The 16,012-nt window shown below is 44.0% G+C and overlaps 1 protein-coding gene across 1 annotated transcript in view; it reads left to right on the forward strand.

Moving 5' to 3' along the window:
- Positions 1-13,035: 13,035 nt before the first annotated feature.
- Positions 13,036-16,012, forward strand: part of LOC136582668 (fatty acyl-CoA hydrolase precursor, medium chain-like) — a 47,495-nt gene continuing 44,518 nt past the window's right edge. Inside the window, exon 1 of the mRNA XM_066583847.1 lies at positions 13,036-13,313. Coding sequence (XP_066439944.1) covers positions 13,036-13,313 — 278 coding nt within the window. The remainder of the gene's footprint in view (positions 13,314-16,012) is intronic.

Genomic DNA, 16,012 nt, shown 5'->3' on the forward strand with positions numbered 1-16,012 from the left:
AGGCCATGCCAAAGGCAGACTGGCTCATGCTGCGGCGCCCATCCTTTATGCTGCCCGAGGCGTAGTGTGAAATTGCGCCTGAACGCGGGGAAAAACATCATTTTACAGGCATTGAAAGTGCCAATACACAAGATACCCAATGCGTATTTAACCATTGAGCCTAGTCTTTTGCTAATGATACTTGGCTGGCCGTCCAGATAGGGACCTCACAAAGGCTTTCGTTATCTTGGATCACTTTGGCAAACGGTTGGGATTTAAAATCAGCGTATCAAAATGCGAACGACTGGATACATCACCCGGACAACCTCAAAACTAGAGGGCATGATGGACACCAAACCTCCCATTACTGTATCGAAATCATCAATTAAATACTTGAATACACATAGGGAAAAACTCAATCAATACATACAGTTAACTACCACCCCTTTAACCCCTTAACCCCTTCCCGCTCCAGGACGTACCGGTATGTCCTGGGGATAGCACGAGATCACATAAGATCCCGCGCTATCCGCAGCAGGAGCCGGCTGTCAGTCACAGCCGGCATCCCGATGCAACAGCGGGGGGCCATCGGAGATGCGCCCCCCCGCTGTTAACCCCTTCCCTGCCGCGATCTAAGTAGATCGTGGCAGGGAAAGAGTTCACAGAGGGATCGCGCTCCCTCTGTGTCTCCGGCCGGCTCTGCGATGTCATCCGAGAGCCCGGCCTGTCACCATGGCAACAGGATGCCAGACACTGGCGTCCTGTATTGCCTGTGCCTATAATCGCTGTACAAGCGATAAGGCATGGCAGAGCAGTAGCTCTGCCATGCCTTATAACAGCGATCATAGGCACAGTGCTGCAAGACCCTCAGAGGGACTCAAATAGTGTAAAAAAAAAGAAAAATGTTAAAAAAAAAAATGTAAAAAAACTTTTTTATGCTTTTTCTAATAGCATAAAAAAGGGAAAAAAAATTAAAACCCGACATATTGGGTATTGACGCGTCCGTAACGACGTGTACAAAAAGTTGAACACGCTTTTTATTTTGTACGACAAAAAGCGTAAAAAAAACGCTAAAAAACAGAGGCAAAATGCTAATTTTTAGCATTTTGCCTCACAAAAAATGCAATAAAAGTGATCAAAAAAGCCGTACATTCCCCAAAATGGTACCAATAAAAACTACAGCTCGTCTCGCAAAAAATAAGCCCTCATAGAGCTCCGTACATAGAAAAATAAAAAAGTTACAGGACTTTGAATGCAGCTATAGAGAAAAAAAAAAGATTTCCAAAAAAAGGGGGGGTTTTATTGCAAAAAAGTGTAAAAACCTAAAAAAAAATAACAATTTTGGTATCGTTGTTACCGTACCGACCCGCAGAAAAAATGTAGTGTGTCATTTATGCTGCATGATTAACGCTGTAAAAAAAAAAATCTATGGCAGAATTGATGTGTTTTCTCTCCCTGTTATCATTAAAAAAAAAAAAAAAATTTTACGATATTGTCTATATACCCAAAAGTGGCACCGATAAAAACTACAGATCGTCACACAAAAAACAAGCCCTTATACGGCCGCGTCCACGGAAAAATAAAAAAGTTATGGCTTATGAAAAATGGAGGTGGAAAAATACCAAAAAATCGCTTGGTCCTCAACGCCAAAATAGGCCGTGTCATTAAGGGGTTAATGACACTCCCCACTCCCCATTTTAAAAAATTGTAACTCCTTTATTTATCCATCGACGTCGCTGTATGAGGGCTTGTTTTTTGCGGGACGAGTTGTATTTTTCAATGATGCCATTTAATGTACTGTATTATTCTTTGGGTCGGTGCGATTACTACGATACCGAACTTGTATAGGTTTTTTTCTTACTATACTACTTTTTTTTTTTCAAAGACATTTAATTTTTCTCAACTATTTTCTGCGGTCATTTTGTGCGCGCAATAACTTTTTTATTTTTTCATCAGCGTAGTTGAGCGAGGGCTCATTTGTTGCCGGATGTCCTGTAGTTTACGTTTGGTACCAATTTGGAATACATATAACTTTTTGATCGCTTTTTATTGCATTTGTTTCTGGGAGACGGGGTGACTGAAAAAGTGCATTTCTGGCGTTCTTTGTTTTTTTTTTTTTTCGGACGACATTCACTGTGTGGGCTAAATAATGCACTACTTTGATAGATCGGACTTTTACGGACGCGGCGATACCAAATATGTGTTTTTCTTTTATGATTTAGAATTTTTTTATTATCAATATGACAAAAGAGGGGTGACTTAAACTTTTATCCCCCCCCCCTTTTTTTTTTTTTTTACAATTAATGAAACTTTATTGATTTTGCGGTACAACATGCGATGCTTTGATCGCTCCTGCAGTATGACGTAATGCTATAGTATTACGTCATACTGCGATTTGACAGGCAGTCTATCAAGCCACCCCACGGGGACAGCTTAATAGGCAGTCTGCTAAGGCAGCCCTGGGGCCTTTCAGAAGGACCCCAGCTGCCATGACACGTGTACGGCTCCCTGTGGCATATTTATGATTGCAGCCGCAGTTCAGCAGCGCTGCTGATTTGAGCCACCTGATTGGCTCTTCGGCACCACGTGACTACACAGCGTGCACGCGGATTGCCTTCAGCAGCCGTGCACTACACACTACAGTTAAGCAGCCGTGCACTACACACTACAGTTAAGCAGCACGGGGTTAGTGTTTAGGGGTTAGGGTTAGGTTTAGGTAACCCTAAACCCTAACCCCGTGCTGCTTAAGTGTAGTGTGTAGTGCACGGCTGCTTAACTGTAGTGTGTAGTGCACGGCTGCTGAAGGCAATCCGCGTGCACGCTGTGTAGTCACGTGGTGCCGAAGAGCCAATCAGGTGGCTCAAATCAGCGCTGCTGAACTGCAGCTGAAATCCTAAATATGCCTCCCTGCGATCTCACGTGGGGACGTGGGGGGTGGAGGGGGGGGGGGGGGGCGAGTACGGGATCCCCGAATTTCGTTTGGGGCATTTAAAGGGTTAATAGCTGCAATTGGCTGCGCAGTCGAGGTTAGTCAGAAGGGATAAGGAATAGAGATGAGCGAGCGTACTCGGAAAAGCACTACTCGCTCGAGTAATTTGCTTTATCCGAGCATCGCTGTGCTCGTCCCTGAAGATTCGGGTGCCGCTGCGGCTGACAGGTGAGTCGCAGGGGAGAGCGGGCGGGAGAGAGGGAGAGAAAGATCTTACCTCCGTTCCTCCCCGCTCTCCCCTGCAGCTCCCCGCTCCGTGCCGGCACCCGAATCTTCAGGGACGAGCACAGCGATACTCGGATAAAGCAAATTACTCGAGCGAGTAGTGCTTTTCCGAGTACGCTCGCTCATCTCTAATAAGGAACTATTTCTAAACAAGCAATGCGTGGAAGTGGAAAAAGACAATAGAATAGGAAGGACAGAAGACCTCTTCCAGAAAATTAGAAACATAGGAGGTGAATTTCAGGCAAAAATGGGCATGATTAAAAACAAAGATGGCAAGAATCTAACAGAAGCGGAAGAGATCAAGAGAAGGTGGCGAGAATATATGGAAGATCTGTATAGTAAGGAAAATAATATCAAGGATAGCTATGACGGTGCGGTGAGTGAATTAGAACCAGACATCCTGAGGAGTGAGGCTGAATGGGTCTTGAGAAGCATCGCTAATGACAAGGCAGCAGGAGACGACAGGATCCCAGCTGAACTGTTTAACATCTTGAAAGATGAAGCTGTGAAGATAATGCATGCCATATGCCAGCAAATAAGGAAAACACAAGAATGGCCATCAGATTGGAAAAAATCAACTTGTATCCCCATACCAAAAAAGGGAAACACTAAAGAATGCTCTATCGCACAGTGGCCCTAATCTCACATGCCAGTAAGGTGATGCTCAAGATCCTGCAAGGTAGACTCCAGCAATTCATGGAGCGAGAGTTGCCAGATGTACAAACCGGGTTCAGAAAAGGCAGAGAATTTCAGAAAATCATCAATTTCTGTTTTATTGATTATTCTAAAGCCTTTGACTGTGTGGATCATAATAAATTGTGACAAGTTCTTGGTGGTACGAGGATGCCAAGTCACCTTGTATGCCTCCTGAGGAATCTCTATAACGATCATGTAGCAACGCTAAGAGGAGACCATGGGACAACAGATTGGTTTCACATTGGCAGAGGAGTCCGGCAGGGATGTATACTCTCACCCTACCTATTCAACTTGTATGCAGAACATATGACGCAATGAGCCGGGCTCGATGTATCCAAGGCTGGAGGTAAAATCGCTGGAAGAATCATTAATAATCTTAGATATGCAGATGATAGATCTTTCATGGCTGAAAACGAGTAGGAGCTGAGGAGCCTTATTACCAAGGTGAAAGAAGAAAGTGCAAAAGCTGGGTTGCAGTTAAACATAAAAAAACAAGATTATGGCAATCAGATTGATTGACAACTGGCAAGTAGAGGGAGAAAACGTGGAGGCAGTGACAGACTTTATATTTCTAGGCGCAAAGATTACTGCAGCCAGGAAATCAGAAGACGTTTACTTCTTGGGAGGAAAGCATTAAAAAGAAATCTTGGTATTTGTATAGCGCCAACTTATTCCGCAGTGCTTTCAGGTAATTATTACTTATTACCCCCACCAAGCTGGGTTCTCATTTTACTGACCTCAGAAGGATGGAAGGCTGAGTCAACCTTGAGCCGGCTACCTAAATCATGCAGGGATCAGACTTTCAACCTTTAGGTTGTAGGTGAGAGCTTAGCCTCGCGTGGTGCAGAGTGTATCTCAATAAAATAGTTAAGAGCAGAGACATCACACTGACAACAAGGGTCCGCATAGTCAAAGCAATGGTATTCCCCATAGTAACCTGTGGATGTGAGAGCCAGACCATAAGGAAGGCTGAGTGAAAAACTGTGGTGTTGGAGGAAAATGCTGAGGGTGCCTTGGACCACAAGAAGATCAAACTAGTCTATACTGCAGGAAATAAAGCCAGACTACTCATTGAAGAGTATGATATTAGAGGAAAAACTGAAGTACTTTGGCCACATAAAGAGAAGACAGGATACCTTGGAGAAGATGCTGATGTTGGAGAAAGTGGAAGGCCAAAAGAAGAGGGGCCGACCAAGGACAAGATGTATGGATGATATCCTTCAGGTGACAGGATGGACCTTGGTGGAGTTGGGGTTGCCACAGCCAACAGGAAGCTATGGCGTGGGCTGGTCCATGAGGTCACGAAGACTCGGAAGCGACTGAACGAATAAACAAAACAATGAACCTACAGCCTGGCTAGTTTGTTCCGACACTCCCTGGACTGGCTCCAGGGAACTAATTATTTTTCTAATTTCTCATTGGAGGCAGATCTTCTCTCTCCATGGGATCTAAATGCTTTTCTGCACCCGAGCTTCTCAAATCTGCCACCTTTAGTCAGACAATCGCTTCTGGGTAAAGATACGATTGCAACCTGGAAGATTGTGAGAAAGGCATAAAGGCTACTCATTAAAAATTCAAAGAATATGAAGATATGGAGACACCTTGAATTCAAAGCAAGGCGGGGAAGCAAATTAATTACACAATGGCAAAGCAAAGGTATAGAGACTGTCCAACATATATTACATCCCCAGGAGCCTAGACTACAAACCTTCCAAGAACTCCGAGAAGCCTTTGAGCTCCCAAACACACACTTCCTTTCTTAGGTGCAATACAAAATAGAGGGTTAATACTCACCAACTTAAGACTAACAGATAAAGAAGAGATGAGCGAGTAGTGCCATAGCCGAGTATCTCCCCGCTCGTCTCTAAAGATTTGGGGGCCGGCGGGGGAGAGCGGGGAGGAGATCTCTCCCCCCCCCCCCCCCGCTCTCCCCTGCTCCCCACCGCAACTCACCTGTCACCGGCGCCGGCCCCCGACTCTTTAGAGACGAGCAGGGAGATACTTGGCTAAGGCACTACTTCGCTTGAGTAATGTGCCTTAGCGAGTATACTCGCTCATCTCTAATAAAGAACATATCTCTAACCCAATAGATCTCTTAATCTCCTCCCCCTCATGAAAGCATTGCCTCTCTAGTTTATATCAAGTCTTCAGGTTAAACCTTGTGGCATTCGATTGCTCATAAATATTTAAAAAATGGTCAGAAAAAATCAATGACCCAGAAATTGAACAGAAAATCACGGATGGCTGGACAACTATACAAGATAAGGGATTTAACAACTAAAATGCCAACCAAATGCACGTAGGCGCAGAGTTGACCATATATGATTAACTTCTTGAAAAAATAAATCTAAGCAATAAGTCGTTTAGAGAGAATGTTTAAGAACTTAGCTTTTTAAAGATCTTTTTGAATCCTCTCTTCCCTAGTGTTCGCTGTCCCTCCTAGCTTTGTGTCGTCTGCAAATCAGTTTCCCATCAATTCCCTCCTACAGATCATTTATAACTATGTTGGCAATCACTGGGCCTAGGACAGAGCCTTGTGGTACCCCACTTGATACAGTCTTCTACTTCAAGGTGCAGCCGTTTATGACCACTCTTTGAGTACGATCACTCAGCCAGTTGTGAATAAACCTAACAGTTGCCTTGTCAATCCCAGATTCGGTCATTTATTCAATAAGTATGGCATGAGATACTTTGTCAAATGCTTTACTAAGGTCAAGATATACTATATCCACCGTATTTCCCTGATCAACTGAGTCGGTGATTCCGTCATAGAAGGAAGTTAGATTAGTCTGGCATGACTTGTTTGTTGCAAACCCATGCTGTCTCTGGTTAATTACTCCCTTTTCATTCAAGTACTTGTATACATGCTGTTTAATAATTTGCTCAAGGATCTTTCCCAATACAGAAGTCAGGCTCACAGGCTTGTAGTTTCCTGGATGCACCTTCTTCCCTTTTTTGACGATAGGGACATTTGCCCTTTTCCAATCTTCTGGGACTTCTCCTGTTCTCCAGGAGTTTTCAAAGATTATGGCGAGTGGTTCAGCAATTACCTCCGCTGCTTCCTTTAGTATCCTAGGATGTAATTTATCTGGACCTTGAGACTTGAATTCATTTAAGTTATCTAAATGTTCCCCTCACCATCTCTCTGCTTATAGATAGCCTGCATTCTTTTATTCCCCCAACAGCACAGGGGAGATCAGTTGATGTTCCATCTACTTTCTGAGAGAAAACAGATACAAAATAAGAATTTAAAAGTCTGGCCTTCTCAACATTATTCTTAACCAATTCACCATTTTCATCTTGTAAGCATTCAATAGCATCTTTGACTTTTCTTTTGCTTTTGACATACCCCCCAAATCCTTTTTTATTGCTTTTGGCCTCTGTTGCAAGCCTCAATTCATTATCTACTTTAGTTTTTCTGACACTTGCCCTACAGTTTGTGCAGACCGCATTATATTCTTCTTTAGATTTCCCCCCTTTTTCCATTTGCTAAACATATTGTTCTTTTTTGTAATGTGTACAAGTTCTGTGTTCATCCATCCGGGTCTCTTTAAATGCTTCCCATTCTTCCTTCTTTTAGGGATTGGTAACGATTGTGCTTTGAGAATCTCATTTCACAATATTTCCCAACCTTCTTGGACATTTCTGTCCTTAACAACATCCAGCCATTGGATTCTTCCTATCTTCTTTCTGAGTTCATTAAAATCTGCCTTTGTGAAATCCAACCTTGAGGTCTGAGTTTTCTCAGGTCTTCCTCCCCTTGTTATCCAACATCCAAAGATATCATGATCACTGCCTCCGAAGGTCCCAGCCACCCCTTCTTCCTCAACCATTCCCTCCCTGTTGGTAATAATTAGGTCCAAGATAGCAGATCCCCTTGTTTTCTCTTCTACCTTCTGGAAGATAAAGTTGTCAGCAAGAGCGGATAAGAATTTGTTGGATCCATTACTTTTACCTGAGAGAGATTCCCAACAAATGTCTGGATTGGTAAAATCTCCCATGATCACTATGTTGGGCTTCTTTGAGAGCTTGGCCATCTGATGTAGAAAGAGTTCCTCCATATCTTCTGCTTGTCCAGGTGGCCTATAGTAAATGCCTACAATGGTGTCCTTTCTGTTGTTCTCTCCTTGTATTCTTACCCAAACAGTTTCTACAGAACTCCCAGCTCTGAAGCTTGAATCTCTGTGGAGATGAATGTTCTCCTAACATACAACACAACACCTCCCCCCTTTTTATTAGGTCTGTTCCTTATACATAAGTTGTATCTTTCAACCCTTGTGTTCCAATCATGTGCATCATCCCACCAAGTTTCTGTGATGCCTATGACATCATATTTCTCTTCCTGTACTAGGGGCTCCAGTTCTCCTTGTTTGTTTCCCATGCTCTGTGCATTTCTATAAAACATGTTAGTTTGTGATCGGTGTCTCTTGTTCCTCTACTTGCTTTCTGAATTTTTTGTCTTTGTTTTTTCTTTCCACTTCTAATAGCGAGGTTCTCAAATGTATTAATTAGCTGTATATTTTTGCCTTCCACTTCCCTTCCCATATTGTTCTTTTTTAAAGCTCCCCTAATGAGTGAAGCAAGGTGCCCACCAAATATATGCTTACCTGTTTTTGTAAGCTGCAAGCCGTCTCTAGCAAGGAGTCAATCATATAGGTAATTCACTCCATGGTCTATAAATCCAAATCTATGCTGACGGCACCATTGACGTAGCCAGTTGTTCACCTCTAGAATCCTGTTCCATCTTCTTATTCCATGGCCATCCACTGGGAGGATGGATGAGAAGACCACTGATGTTCCTAGTTCCTTCACCTTCTTTCCGAAGTCTTCAAAGTCTCTGCAGATTGTTGCAAGGTCCTTTTTTGCAGTGTCCTTTGTCCTACATGTATTAGTAGGAATGGGTGGTGTTCTGTAGGACTGAAGAGTCTTGACAGTCTATCAGACACATTTGTGATTTGTGCACCTGGAGGACAGCAGCCCACTGGTGAGGTGTCAGGTCTGCAGACAGCGACCTCTGTTCCTCTCAATAGGGAATCCCCCACAACCACCACTCTCCTCTTCTTCTTCACAACAGAACTTCTTTTTCTCCATTCAAGAGGACTCTGTGCGTTTACTACACAGTTCTTTGTGGGTGGAGTCATTTCTTGCTGTACCTCTTTCTCCTCTGATCTGTTTTTTGTGGGTGGAGTCATTTCTTGCTGTACCTCTTTCTCCTCTGCTCTGTTCTTTGTGGATAGTTTTATCCCCGGGAAGAACTGTCTGAATAATACATAAAACTTAACGTTTAATCTTTAATAAATAAAATAAATTTGTGGACAAACACGTACAAGAAGTATTTAAAATGATAGTCACACCACCCTCGGATATTAGGGATGGCTCTTGATATAGAGCCTAAGGAATTTCACAGACCCCCTAGAGACCAGGTGCATATACCACCTAATGCCCAAACTCATGCGTTCCGAATAGTGGGCATAAACAAGTGATGGTTCAGTTTGTGGACTCACAGTATATACCCCCGTACTCCCTTTTTCAGGGTAAGTTGTAGATATATACACCACCTTAATTGTATATTTCAAGTGGTGGGTATAAGCCAAAGTCCCATCTACAGGGAGTGGGTACTAGCGTGATTATTCCACTTCTGACCTCATAGTATCAAATGACAGAAATAAGGGGGAAAGGGATAATCCAATCTTTCCCTTATGGGGTGACTTATGTCAGGTTTCACTATTATAGGGTGAAGCACGAGTAGTTGTCACTTCCACTATTCATGTGTATGGGAAAAGACAACATGTAGTCTCTACTCGGTCAACCCTCTATAGCCGCATCAGTGTGGTCTTGCGCGGTCTAATATTGCCGCAATAAGAGCACACAGTCAAGATATCCGCATCAATGTGGCATCACGCGGTTTGATATTACCGCATTAGAGGCACATCTAAAGATGAGGTAACTCTGTCTTTTTTATGCTCAGTTGAATGGTTGAACTTGGTAAATATCAACCATATCAATCTCAATAAACCACTCTCAAGCATCGATCTCAATCGTCAATCTCAATCTCAATCAACGCGTTTCCACAAAAGGTAAGTATACCCATTGCTTCATCAGGATTGAGCTAGTACTGTATGGTACAGGTTTTTGTTGTAATTATTCTCTCAGTCATTCAATGTTTTTATGACCTATACTTCTTAGATAGATGAGACTTATTTAAGTAACTCTGATATCTTAAGCCCCCTATTCCACTTAGTTTGATAGTGGCAATTAAGGGCTGGTTAGAGATAAAGTGCAGCAACCCATATGGTTAGGGTGCAGTTTGTAGCCACAGGCAGCTACAAAGACAGAGGCAGCAATGGTCAGTGAAACCAGTGCCCCATCTTAAATACCGTAGGCTCCGCCCACAATAGCTTGGTGGGAGTGTCTCCTGCCCCAATCAGGGCTAACAAGATCAAACACACCCCCCTCCGTCAATTGCACCGTATCATCACGTGGGGGCGTCACCACGTCATCGCGCAGACAAGTGACCAATGTAGATGTCTCCCTAACGCGAGACATGGTGACGCTACGTAGTTACGTCACACCGCGCGGCCAGGCCGCGTCTCGAAGTAGGCTCCGCCTCCCTGCGTGACGTTTCAAACGCTAGCGAGCCGTAGCGTGATGACGCGGCAGCGCAGCGTCGTATAGCGCCGCCTCCCTGACTGACGTCACCAGCGCTAGCGTAACGTGATGACGCGGTAGTGTCGCGTCGTAGGCGTCACTACCGAGACGTGTCGCCTAGCGATAACCAATAGGAGAAGGGTAATATGCGCGGATATTCCCTTCCATCATTCTCTTAGTGGCGCATGCGTATTGGCTCTATTTATGGACTTAGTCCCGAATGAGTTGGCGCCTGCGCCGCCGCTCTCTTTACGGACTTCATCTCCAGTTGCCTCACGCATGCGCTGCCACTATTAATCCGGACTTAGTCCCAGGTAGAGTGGCAAATGTGTGAAGGTTTTGGCTAGGTTTAAATATCTTATAGTATATTTATCACGTCTAGGGGCCTACCCTTGATGTCGGAAATCTCCCCTACTCGTGACAATGAGGATGGGGGGGTCAGAGTTGTATCTGGAGGCATAAAAATCCACACTCCAGCGATGAAGGAGGTCATAAATCTGAGTGTCATATTAATATCCATTAGTTAGTGTTGGAATACAAGCACATCTGGAGGTAAGTATAGTCATCAGATGTCAAATAAACACTTGAACGTATATCTTCCTAATACATCTATTAAAACTCCATATCAGTTGTTGGAAAACTGAACTTGCAAATATGCATATCCTTTATGTGAAAATGTCGTGGAGACCCATGCCTGCTAGTCGTAATGCCTACCTGATGTATATATAATTTGTTGTAGTCATACATACTCGGGCATACCTCTATTTACGCCTTCCATATACTCGGAAGGGGGTGTAAATTCCCCAAGTTAGTCATATCCCACGAGTATATGTGTAGCAGCATCATCAAATTGTTGGAGAGCCAGGACGTAGTTTTTTGGAACCATCAAGAGTCCCATAGCCCACAAGTTGCGAAAGAGGTAAGTAGATACCAGGGATATTATATTATGTACTAATTACCAATAGCTAAGGGCACTTTGAAATTCCGTCGGATACAGCGGGTACTGTGTAGGTGGATAGACGTAGCACCTTTCTTGCTATATAGATTTTCAAATGAATGCAGTAAAAGATAGAGTCTCATTGAGGCCTTTTGGTGCGCACGTGTCTAATCTATAGATCCACGTGCATTCTTTCTGCAAAAGCCTCCTGTCTATATTGCCTCTTCTCCCATTGTCCCTAACGCATTCAATTCCTCGAAAGGTCACTAAGTCTGGGTTACTCTCATGCGCCTCTTTCATGTGTACTGCTAGGCTCGTCTGCTCCTTCCTATTGATGTTTCCAATATGGGCTAACACACGACGACGTAATTGTTGCTTCGTTTTACCTATGTATACCAGAGGGCAAGGGCATGAAGCCAGGTAAATGACCCCACTTGTGCGACAATTGATAAATTCTCTGATGTGGTATATTTTCTGTGTTGACGAACTAGAAAAGGTTGTACTTTTCTGCATGTATTTACACGCTTTGCAGCTACCACAAGGAAAGGAGCCTTTTGGTGCTTCTGCCGGAAGCCATGTTGCATGTGTCGGTACATGGGATAGGTGACTATGTACCAACCTATCCCGTAGATTTCTTCCTCGACGATAGGTTATCAGTGGTCTAGTTGGTAGAAAATCCTTCAGATCACCATCTTTCATCAATATGTCCCAATGTTTCATGAGTATGTTACGAACATCCTGTGATCTGTCATCGAAGCTGCCAATTATTCGCATCTCTTCCGATGTGGACTTCTGCTTCGGTTCGAGTAGATCCTCTCTCCTTAATTCAGCCGCTTTCCTCTCTGATTGTTTAATGACTTCCTCTGGGTACCCTCTGTCTCTAAACCGTCTGTGCATCTCTGCAGATTTGACGTTATATTCACTATCATTGGAGCAGTTACGTCTTGCTCTAATAAATTGACCTTTAGGTATTCCGCGTTTAAGCGGGGTCGGGTGGTGACTAGACCAGTGGAGCAAGGTGTTCGTAGCTGTCTGTTTCCGAAAGATAGTAGTCTCAATACAGTTATCTTCTGTCCGTGAGATGGCCAAATCCAAGAATGTTATTTTATCAGGGTCAATCTCTGCTGTTAGAAATAAATTGAGGTCGTTTTTGTTCAGATGTGCAACGAACTCAAGGAAGTCGTTCGCAGGGCCAGTCCAAAGTACCAAAATATCATCGATAAATCTTATCCACAGTTCTATAGATGTAGTCCACTTTTCATTTTCCTCACTGAACACCTTCACTTCCTCCCACCAGCCCAGGTACAAGTTGGCATAACTGGGGGCACATGGGCTCCCCATAGCCGTACCCCTGAGCTGGTTCTTGGATTTGGCCATCTCACGGACAGAAGATAACTGTATTGAGACTACTATCTTTCGGAAACAGACAGCTACGAACACCTTGCTCCACTGGTCTAGTCACCACCCGACCCCGCTTAAACGCGGAATACCTAAAGGTCAATTTATTAGAGCAAGACGTAACTGCTCCAATGATAGTGAATATAACGTCAAATCTGCAGAGATGCACAGACGGTTTAGAGACAGAGGGTACCCAGAGGAAGTCATTAAACAATCAGAGAGGAAAGCGGCTGAATTAAGGAGAGAGGATCTACTCGAACCGAAGCAGAAGTCCACATCGGAAGAGATGCGAATAATTGGCAGCTTCGATGACAGATCACAGGATGTTCGTAACATACTCATGAAACATTGGGACATATTGATGAAAGATGGTGATCTGAAGGATTTTCTACCAACTAGACCACTGATAACCTATCGTCGAGGAAGAAATCTACGGGATAGGTTGGTACATAGTCACCTATCCCATGTACCGACACATGCAACATGGCTTCCGGCAGAAGCACCAAAAGGCTCCTTTCCTTGTGGTAGCTGCAAAGCGTGTAAATACATGCAGAAAAGTACAACCTTTTCTAGTTCGTCAACACAGAAAATATACCACATCAGAGAATTTATCAATTGTCGCACAAGTGGGGTCATTTACCTGGCTTCATGCCCTTGCCCTCTGGTATACATAGGTAAAACGAAGCAACAATTACGTCGTCGTGTGTTAGCCCATATTGGAAACATCAATAGGAAGGAGCAGACGAGCCTAGCAGTACACATGAAAGAGGCGCATGAGAGTAACCCAGACTTAGTGACCTTTCGAGGAATTGAATGCGTTAGGGACAATGGGAGAAGAGGCAATATAGACAGGAGGCTTTTGCAGAAAGAATGCACGTGGATCTATAGATTAGACACGTGCGCACCAAAAGGCCTCAATGAGACTCTATCTTTTACTGCATTCATTTGAAAATCTATATAGCAAGAAAGGTGCTACGTCTATCCACCTACACAGTACCCGCTGTATCCGACGGAATTTCAAAGTGCCCTTAGCTATTGGTAATTAGTACATAATATAATATCCCTGGTATCTACTTACCTCTTTCGCAACTTGTGGGCTATGGGACTCTTGATGGTTCCAAAAAACTACGTCCTGGCTCTCCAACAATTTGATGATGCTGCTACACATATACTCGTGGGATATGACTAACTTGGGGAATTTACACCCCCTTCCGAGTATATGGAAGGCGTAAATAGAGGTATGCCCGAGTATGTATGACTACAACAAATTATATATACATCAGGTAGGCATTACGACTAGCAGGCATGGGTCTCCACGACATTTTCACATAAAGGATATGCATATTTGCAAGTTCAGTTTTCCAACAACTGATATGGAGTTTTAATAGATGTATTAGGAAGATATACGTTCAAGTGTTTATTTGACATCTGATGACTATACTTACCTCCAGATGTGCTTGTATTCCAACACTAACTAATGGATATTAATATGACACTCAGATTTATGACCTCCTTCATCGCTGGAGTGTGGATTTTTATGCCTCCAGATACAACTCTGACCCCCCCATCCTCATTGTCACGAGTAGGGGAGATTTCCGACATCAAGGGTAGGCCCCTAGACGTGATAAATATACTATAAGATATTTAAACCTAGCCAAAACCTTCACACATTTGCCACTCTACCTGGGACTAAGTCCGGATTAATAGTGGCAGCGCATGCGTGAGGCAACTGGAGATGAAGTCCGTAAAGAGAGCGGCGGCGCAGGCGCCAACTCATTCGGGACTAAGTCCATAAATAGAGCCAATACGCATGCGCCACTAAGAGAATGATGGAAGGGAATATCCGCGCATATTACCCTTCTCCTATTGGTTATCGCTAGGCGACACGTCTCGGTAGTGACGCCTACGACGCGACACTACCGCGTCATCACGTTACGCTAGCGCTGGTGACGTCAGTCAGGGAGGCGGCGCTATACGACGCTGCGCTGCCGCGTCATCACGCTACGGCTCGCTAGCGTTTGAAACGTCACACAGGGAGGCGGAGCCTACTTCGAGACGCGGCCTGGCCGCGCGGTGTGACGTAACTACGTAGCGTCACCATGTCTCGCGTTAGGGAGACATCTACATTGGTCACTTGTCTGCGCGATGACGTGGTGACGCCCCCACGTGATGATACGGTGCAATTGACGGAGGGGGGTGTGTTTGATCTTGTTAGCCCTGATTGGGGCAGGAGACACTCCCACCAAGCTATTGTGGGCGGAGCCTACGGTATTTAAGATGGGGCACTGGTTTCACTGACCATTGCTGCCTCTGTCTTTGTAGCTGCCTGTGGCTACAAACTGCACCCTAACCATATGGGTTGCTGCACTTTATCTCTAACCAGCCCTTAATTGCCACTATCAAACTAAGTGGAATAGGGGGCTTAAGATATCAGAGTTACTTAAATAAGTCTCATCTATCTAAGAAGTATAGGTCATAAAAACATTGAATGACTGAGAGAATAATTACAACAAAAACCTGTACCATACAGTACTAGCTCAATCCTGATGAAGCAATGGGTATACTTACCTTTTGTGGAAACGCGTTGATTGAGATTGAGATTGACGATTGAGATCGATGCTTGAGAGTGGTTTATTGAGATTGATATGGTTGATATTTACCAAGTTCAACCATTCAACTGAGCATAAAAAAGACAGAGTTACCTCATCTTTAGATGTGCCTCTAATGCGGTAATATCAAACCGCGTGATGCCACATTGATGCGGATATCTTGACTGTGTGCTCTTATTGCGGCAATATTAGACCGCGCAAGACCACACTGATGCGGCTATAGAGGGTTGACCGAGTAGAGACTACATGTTGTCTTTTCCCATACACATGAATAGTGGAAGTGACAACTACTCGTGCTTCACCCTATAATAGTGAAACCTGACATAAGTCACCCCATAAGGGAAAGATTGGATTATCCCTTTCCCCCTTATTTCTGTCATTTGATACTATGAGGTCAGAAGTGGAATAATCACGCTAGTACCCACTCCCTGTAGATGGGACTTTGGCTTATACCCACCACTTGAAATATACAATTAAGGTGGTGTATATATCTACAACTTACCCTGAAAAAGGGAGTACGGGGGTATATAC

The sequence above is a fragment of the Eleutherodactylus coqui genome, chromosome 11 (genome assembly GCF_035609145.1).
Source record: "Eleutherodactylus coqui strain aEleCoq1 chromosome 11, aEleCoq1.hap1, whole genome shotgun sequence".
Taxonomy (NCBI): Eukaryota; Metazoa; Chordata; class Amphibia; order Anura; family Eleutherodactylidae; genus Eleutherodactylus; species Eleutherodactylus coqui.